Here is an 8,503-nt window from a genome sequence, read left to right as displayed (position 1 = left end):
TACCAACTATTTGATTTTTAGATGAAATAAACAAACTATTATGTGGTAAATAAACAAAAAATTATAAGTCAAAAATGACAATGACAATTCTTTTAAAATAATTTCAAAAATCAAAAAAATATATATAGAAAGGAGGTTTATAACAAAATTATTTATAATATAAAACCTCCATTGGGTAATGGCGTCGCCTTTAGAGTACCTTTCCACAAGAATCAATTTTGATATATAAACATTTATCTACCTAGGTATATAAACATAATTGGGTCGCTGACAAGAATACTTACAGTAAAATAAATAGCAATTCAACATTTTTTTAAACTTAAGTGGGGAGAGCAAGAAAATATTGAAACTTGCTTTTAAGAAATTACTTTATTTCAGTTTTCTAAAGGTTATAATACTTTGTTCTTTAAATAGTATCTTAATTCTTTCAGTCACACGAAACCAATGGCAGTATATACATTTTGAAGCAGGGGCATCATCAATAGATAGTAGATAGTGTAGTTAAATTAAGGATATAGAAAATGTTTGGCATATTCTTTACTTAATATAGTCTTATTGTGCGCTACACTTACCTAGACATAATAGATTCTGAAACATTTCTCCGCCATTAGTTTCGCCGATGAAAGTTTCACTTTTTTTTCACCGTTAGAATGTTTCAATGACGGAACGATTCGCCGACTCAACTGTTCCCTGGATATAAAAAACATACGTAGGTATTCGACAGCAATAATCGGTGTCACTTGATTCAGGTGTAAAGAATAAATGAAAAATAGGTCTACATGACAGGCTTGTTTTATATCCCAGGGTTAGACAAAAAGTTGTGTCGGCTAATCGTTCTTCTGTCGGTGAACCGTTCATCGGCAAAACGAATGACGGAGAAATGTTTGTCACATAATATAATAATATTTATTACGTGTAGGTACAATAAGGGCTATCAATCTTTTTTAGCTATCTTTAATCTAATCAATTAATTGTTTCTCTCATCAAATTGGTACTAAGAGTTCATGTTAGAGTTAAACGATATTAAAATAGAGTTTCATAAATAATACATTTTTCAGCTATTCAATTTTATTTAGGCGTTGTTAATTTCGAGTACATTTAGCGATTTAACTTACACATGTAGGTATGTATTTCCAAAACATTTACAGAAAATTGGCAAAGACTTCATCTTCCTGGCTTTACCCCAATTTTATTAGGGGCCAGCGCAGCCTGTTTTACTACCAAAAAAGTGGTATGCTGTGTATAGTAAATTTAAAGTCATTTTCAAAAATGTGGCGTCAAATATAAGACTATAGGTAAGTATCAATGAGAATAGATCAATATACAAAACTATTTTAGGCGGAGTATTGATCATTATTAAAAAAATACAAACTCGAGCATTTCATTTAGTTTCATTAAGGTAGTTATGTAAAAATATATCTGAATAAGAACGTTCACACTATTAAGGCAAGTTTTTCCACAAAAATGTCTTACTTCTATAGGCATAATGAGATTATAATCCCCTTATTTTAAAGTGAATGAGTTCAACTGAGCTAAAATTCTCTTAATACATATTTTTTTATAAATTCTACGTTTTTACCTGTAGCAAATGTTGGACACTTCTACGCTTAATATACATATTTACCTCGTATTTGATACAATTGGGAAGTCAGTAGCAGAAAAGAATCTAGATTATAAATCATGAAGGTATGTAGGTATATGTAAATCTAATAACCAGGCCATAACATGTCTATGGTCATTGGTCATATTAGAATTAGGGCCCTTCGTAGGCAATGCAATACTCACGTGCATTAGTGATAAGATCTAACTCACAATATAAAATACGAAGCCGTACTTGGGGTCTTTTAGTACTACAATAATCATTACTATTTAATTAATTTTACTGTTTTTATGTAAAATTACAGTTTATCTTTTACTGTAGTAATAAACACCAAATACTCGATTCAATACAAATACAATCTACCGGTACATAAATACCATCTCACTTTATAATTGAACACTTGAAAGCTACTGAAAGCTTCTAAGAAGCAAATAATTTACAAAGCACTATCATGTAGCTTGCTAAGCTCCAATGAGCCAAGGTGACCAAGACAATTATTTTTGTAATATTTTAAATATTAATATGACCTGTAAAGTGCATTCTAAAATACTATACTATTACTATACACAATCTAAACCTAATCTGTCTTCATATTAATAAAATTTACATAAAAAACTTCTTGGCCAACAGGTAGAAAATAGACAAGTATTGAGTTATCTTGTAGGCAATACTAAGTCTATTAATCATTTAGGAACTTCAGAGAGAGCTATAGAAATATGAGTCTTAAAACAGTCAAAAAATAGCAAATTAAGTTATCAAAGTATCAAAATAAAAGTATAATAATTACCTAAATTCTTTGGTCATAAATTAATACTGGTTTTCCATTTAGTAAAAACTATGCATTCCTATTACGGAATGTCAAATATAATTATAAGAGACATGCAACATCCTAGAATTGGGATTTAGAATATAATTTCACATTACACTATAGCTAATATTAACCGCACAGTGGTTTTAGTTTTTTATTTGGCAATTTTTGCTTATACAATACAATGCAATAAGTTAACATGGGGTTTACCCCAAATATATTGCAATAGATAGCTACAGAATCTTAGCCTATCACAATCATACCATTGATCAATATCCTGACAAATGCTTCAGTTCAGTCCTTTAGCAGAATTCAACAAGAAAACTCTTCTTAAAAAGATTAAAGATTCTTATAAAAACTTGACTATTTACCCCAAATAGAATCATACTCATATATCTCAGATTATTTAAAAGCAAGTTTTATCTTTAGTTTGTTAAACTACCTTCTCTGTGACTTCTAGTCAAACAAAACTTTAGTATCAATCTAACTTTTAAAGTATTCCAGATTGTTCAGTAGAGAAGCTGATGATAATTATGACAACTGTTCCCAAGAGTACCCAAGTCAGTGGGTTCTGCAAGCTGGGACTACATGCCAATTCCTATAAACTTGGAAAAGGCTAACTTGCTCAGGAGCGCAGTGTCTATAGAGTTAACTTATATACTTTAAACATACGCAAATTCATTGGTATCCCCACAGATATAGAATAGTAGATAAATTGGCATTTGAGTGATTTTAATGAAGCCAAAACTGAAATACATCAAGCGACTGACTTTTACATGGGTGTCTCAATACATATGAGCTGCATTCCTCAACTTTAAAATCAGTATTTGTGGTGTTACATAATTTCAATCATAGGATTATTTAAAATTTAAAACATTTTTCAAGATGTTGCTTGTTTTTGTTAAAGTGCCTATGTTTTAGACTCATCACGTAATAGTCAATCTTTGGAACAATAGTAGGAGCCTAAATCTATGGGTATCCCAAAACAGTATACTCCTTTAAAAAATGTTAATGTTTAAATGTAATGTTGACCAAGCAGGTTAAGCTAAAGAACAATGGCGACATCTGGTATCATTATTGTGCAGTTCTCGTTTAACTGTGGCGAATCACATTGTTTGTATTTTGGATCCAGTTTATCTAAATCCACTTTAATACCTTTCTTTTTAGCCATTTCCACTACATAACTCTTCATCTTGCGGTCACTGGAATGATTGGAAGATAAAAATTAATGATTAAATGCATTTAGTTTTTTATATAAATTATTCTACAGATATATTGATAATAGATCAAAATCAAATGTCTCTCATGGAACAATGTCACCCTAGGATGACACAATATATTTACCTATATTATAGAACAATGATGCACTTGAAAATTTTAAAGTCTACTACTTCACATGAATTTGTAAATCCAGGTTAAAACAATGTATAAACAAGTTAATATGTTAGTTTTTTTTTTTCTTGACCTCTACAATGACAGCAAGGAAATCTTAATTTAACAGTAGATGTTCATTTGAATATGGAATGCAATTGTGATTGATTGCAGGATATTCGCTCTTTTCATTGAATGACTCAAGGAAGTTTTCAATTGCTATCTCAAGTTGCGAGTTTATAACAGAGGCAATATATGCTTCAATAACAATACATTCATACGAACCTGAATTTCATACAAATACAGCATAAACAGCTTAACATCGCCATACTCAATAGTACGCCCAGAGTAGTCAGAACCATATCCATCAAGCTACCGTCCAGCATGATCACCAAAAAGGTTGTATGCCCTGTAAAAAGGTACACATACACATTTATAACATAATAAAAATGTAATGCAAAATGTATTTTCTTCACTGTTATGAAATATAAACAGAAATAATAGGTATCAACAGTAAATAAAAAACAAATGTAACTTGATGATTAACAACCGCACCTTGTTGGAAATCGCAGTAACGTCACAATAGTTTGACATCAGATATAAAAGCTCTAGCTTATAATTAACAGTATTTTAGTTTTATTTATTCAGAAAACCTCGGAAATTCAGTCAATTCAATACATGGCGCAGGCAGAAAACCGACGAAAACATAAACTAGCCTGTCAGTGTCAACTGCCAAGTTTGTCAAGTTCTTGCTCTTGCTCTACGTCAATATTAAATCCACCAATAGCGAACGAAAATGATTTTTCTAACCAATAAGGTGAGAGCGTTTGGTAGTGTTTCGTTCAGAAATTTACGTCCTATTTTGAAACAGTTTGGTACATTGTTACTACTGACAATCATCACCTTTTGTAATTTCGTTATTTTCCGTATTTAGATGAATGGGTCTTATTAGAATATAAAAATTATTAGAATGAAAAATAAAGCAGCACTCTTCATCCTAATAGATAAAATAATCAAATAATATAACAAAAAATGTACTGCGAGTGTTGTGTTGTAGTATTTATTTTTAGTTATTGATACAAAAAAAAATTTCACTTAGTAAATTAAGCAACAAAGACACCCGCTGGTTCCACAACGACGCTACAGCTTTCAGATATCGCTGGTAATGGAGCAGGCTTTGGAGACATTTTCTTAGGATCGTAGTTTGTTTTCAGGTTCTTTGCCAGAGCCTTAACGTTATGTTTCAATGTCCAATCCCTGTAAAACAAAAATGTATTTTACCTTATAAATAAAACTAGTTTTACGGATTTTATCGCGGTTATATTAATATTATTTAATCCAGACGTTTCGGATCCTTTACAACATCCATGGTCACAGACAGACTAAGGTGTTGGTCGTCTTGATATTTTAGTTACAACAGTTAGGTCTAGCAGTTTTTGGCTTGGATTTTGATATAATAGTTTCTATGATGGGGTATTCCAAGCAATTGACATGCTCCAGCCATCTTTTCTATCGAAAGGATGTTTTTTTTTTCAATAGTTGGCGAATCATTCTAGGCAGGATACTACAGCAATTAATAATCATGTTTTTTAGAGAAGCATCATTCCTTACATCAAATAGTTGGCACTTACGAGTAATTAATTCTGCAGCAGTAGATGCAAGCAGCTAGAACACAAGCACTTGCGCACGCTATGAACAGGATTACTGAGATCATGATCCCTCTGAATAGATTTTCACCTTCGACGTAAATTGATCCTGGAAATAAAAGCAAAATAGGCTCAAATTGTTGGATAAAAAAGCGCATTGAATGTAGGCATAGGATTTAATCAATAGAATTTAGATATATGTATATAGGTATCTTCTTGCCACACCCAAAGTGAGAGGAGTCATGTTATAATCATGACTTGTTGTACAAAGTCCATAGATTGGTAGATCAATATACAACGCTCTACTATAAATCTGCCATAGCAAATCGGTGTTATAAAAACATGTTGTTTAGGATTAGTTAACAATCAAGCCACATTACATTTTTAGTGAAAGCAATAAAAAAACTGTGCAAAAAGTAGCGGAGTCGGATACCTACTATGAGACCAGCCGAGAACATTTTTTTTTTAATTATTCCAGAAAACAATTGCGTTTTTTTTTTCAATAATAGGTAAGCTTAATAAATATTAGTAGAGATTACTGAAGCCACAAACAACAAAATCCTGAACTTCGAGCATTTTGTTTAGTGAAGGAATAGTTACAATGGTCGTGTTTTTTACTACTATTATTCGTTTGTTTGAATTTCTTACACAAATGCATTTAAACTCAATGCTTGATCTTGTTCTATCAGACTTACTTGCTAATTCATCTTCGGGTAAAGAGTTGACATCTGTAAATCAATTTATAATTAATATTCGTATTTTTACGATTAAAAGGACCGAGTAAAGACCTGCTACAAAGGTATGTGTAGATGCATTGCTTGCCAATGTTAAAACGCTTACTTACATAATTACTTTTTACTAGTTTTCACAAGTAAGGTCATGCTTCATGTCCACATGATTATTTTCCTAGATTTTCCTTTTTTATTTCCATAAGATACCGAAATAGGATACCTATATCATTAAGAATTTACTTACCTGTCTTAGCGTAAGGAACCATGACTTTTTTCAAAACTTTTTTGAAATTCACCATACATCTGTCATTAACGGCATCGTAGACAAACATTCTGAAAAAGTTATGTTTATTTTTAGGACAACATAAAAAATTAAATTAAAAAAACACACGACAGAAAATTATTTATTTATTTACGTACTCGTCACATCCACATTTCGAAGTTTCATTGTCCGATGGCAATTGCATCTGCAAAATAATTAAATCTGTTATTATAAATTAAAATCCTAGGAAGGTCTAAATTTTGAAGGGTCGAATGTAACTTTGTTTACCATTCGGTACATACCTATCGTGTTAAAATTCATATTAAATCTACAAAAATGATTTTTAGTAGATATTTTACTAGAATCTGCACTTATAATTATTCACTGCTGTTTAATAGGTAGGTACTTACTATATTTTCGGTTGAAACGTCTTCTGCAACTGTGTACATAACAGAAAAAAATAATTATAACTTAAAAATATTTTCGCAATTGTAGGCTGGCAAAGGAGATGAGGTCTTGCTGAAGGAAAAGTATGTATGTAATGAATAGATCAATAATAACTGGCAAATCTTCATAACATGATAATTATTACAACAAAGTTGAGTAAAATCATTTTACACTAAAACATTTATAGCAGATTTAGAGCACAAGCCACTCAATCAAAGGGTATAATTTCAGTTCTAGATCTTAGAGAATATAAATAAACGAAAAAAAAAATGACTTACAGGCAATCGAGTTGCAAATAAGAATAAAAAACAAAAAAATAATGTTATAAAACATTATCCGCACCGAATCTGTCCGTACTTGCATCATATTTAGGTATCACTTCTGAATGAAGTTGTGTCCTGTTATTAACCACACAAAGCCGCCTGCTTAAATCCTCTTTGATACAATGTTACGAAAGATTCTATTAATAATATGCAGCGCACTCAATATTTCACTGATAGAAATTATTTTATTGTATTGATTTTCAATAGAAATTCTCAGTAGTAGCGCAAAATACTACTGTTTGGTTTGCACCTTTTAGCCAAAGAGTATCCCTCTCAGAAGCGTGGGTTACCGAAATAGATGTATGACCTCGCTGCCATTCGGCTTACGAACGGAGTTATTTTATTTAATCTTCACCGTGCAGATTATCCATCCATTCCGAAAGTTTGCTATACTCACTGATATTATAAAAAAATGTGAAAGAAACTGTGCCTTCCGGGCTTTCACGTAAGAACTACCAAACCTGCCCATGAAGTTGAATTCTAGAAGCCCGCGCTACCACTGCACTTTGTATACTCTCTCTTCTAAAGAGTTTTTCTATGTGCTTCTGGGTGTAGTGTAGTTCTACGTTATATTCCCTCAAGATGAAAGGCTTATTGACTGTAGAAAATCCATACAGAAGTGTTTAATAAGATTTCAATCAATTTTAAATCAATCAGTTTTTTACATAAATTATATCAGTAATTGTATAAAAGCATCTAATAGGTATTTAGGTTCCCGAAATAATCTTGTGCGAAAGTCTTGTCTTTTGACTTATTACCTACTTGTTTAAAATATCATTTTGTCTAACATTATGATATGATGTGTTTATGATATGTTTTAGTATCGTAAAATTATGATATTTTGTATTTGTGTAATAAAAATAAAGCTACAATAATATCAATTTCCAAAATTCTTTTTCTTAAATATTCCCGGGCTTTTAAGTGACGCAATGTATTTCCCGCTTTCGTTCAACAATAAATATTGAGTATAACGAAATGTAATTTTTCGTTCAGAAACATGTTACATATTCTCAATTGCAAGAAGTAGCAAAAACAAATGATAATATTTAATGTTGTTTGACTGTATTACATTATTTGTCAAGTTATTTACGAGCAAATAAATCAAACACAATTTGATGAATTTAAGTTTAAAGCGATGTTCATCTAGTCATTCAATGAGTGCACATTGAATGCAATGAATAGGCAATGAAATTCTTACTAAAATTATTGTTATCCTTATCTAACTTACACAATACGTATATAGGTTTTCCGTTAGAGCGAAATAGCAATATTTCACTTAATTGTTTGAATCCCGTAGTTGCAACGCGGCGTAGCT

General features: G+C 31.1%; 1 protein-coding gene and 1 long non-coding RNA gene across 3 annotated transcripts; both read right to left on the bottom strand.

The window, feature by feature from the left end:
- Window positions 1–350: 350 nt before the first annotated feature.
- Window positions 351–4,516, bottom strand: LOC110382719 (uncharacterized). Its single transcript, XR_002429988.3, has 3 exons — window positions 4,335–4,516; window positions 4,065–4,188; window positions 351–3,610 (listed from the first exon to the last, which is right to left on the bottom strand). It is a non-coding gene; the product is annotated as an uncharacterized LOC110382719 (long non-coding RNA).
- A 296-nt stretch (window positions 4,517–4,812) lies between these two features.
- Window positions 4,813–7,516, bottom strand: LOC110382718 (uncharacterized). 2 transcript variants are annotated; one of them, XM_064039318.1, is made up of 7 exons: window positions 7,144–7,494; window positions 6,829–6,857; window positions 6,577–6,623; window positions 6,401–6,489; window positions 6,121–6,153; window positions 5,411–5,534; window positions 4,813–5,036 (listed from the first exon to the last, which is right to left on the bottom strand). In XM_064039318.1, the coding sequence occupies exons 1-7, from the start codon at window positions 7,229–7,231 to the stop codon at window positions 4,883–4,885; spliced, it is 564 nt and encodes a 187-aa protein (XP_063895388.1). In that variant the 5' UTR covers window positions 7,232–7,494; the 3' UTR covers window positions 4,813–4,882. The 2 variants fall into 2 exon arrangements, with proteins under 2 accessions (XP_063895388.1, XP_063895389.1); XM_064039319.1 differs by lacking the exon at window positions 6,121–6,153 and having other exon boundaries at window positions 7,144–7,516.
- Window positions 7,517–8,503: the final 987 nt, after the last annotated feature.

This window comes from Helicoverpa armigera, chromosome 19 (genome assembly GCF_030705265.1).
Source record: "Helicoverpa armigera isolate CAAS_96S chromosome 19, ASM3070526v1, whole genome shotgun sequence".
Classification (NCBI taxonomy): domain Eukaryota; kingdom Metazoa; phylum Arthropoda; class Insecta; order Lepidoptera; family Noctuidae; genus Helicoverpa; species Helicoverpa armigera.
The sequence above is the reverse complement of the archived record's forward strand: the minus strand, read 5'-3'. Positions and strand labels throughout refer to the sequence as shown.

What these genes read in the sequence shown, in the direction of transcription:
- LOC110382718 (XM_064039318.1), bottom strand. Translation starts at nt 7,231, where the DNA reads ATGATGCAAGTACGGACAGATTCGGTGCGGATAATGTTTTATAACATT. An exon ending in TATTTGCAACTCGATTGCCT is followed by an intron (nt 6,858 to 7,143) that starts GTAAGTCATTTT and finishes TTATGTACACAG; the next exon opens with TTGCAGAAGACGTTTCAACC. An exon ending in TCGAAATGTGGATGTGACGA is followed by an intron (nt 6,490 to 6,576) that starts GTACGTAAATAA and finishes TAACTTTTTCAG; the next exon opens with AATGTTTGTCTACGATGCCG.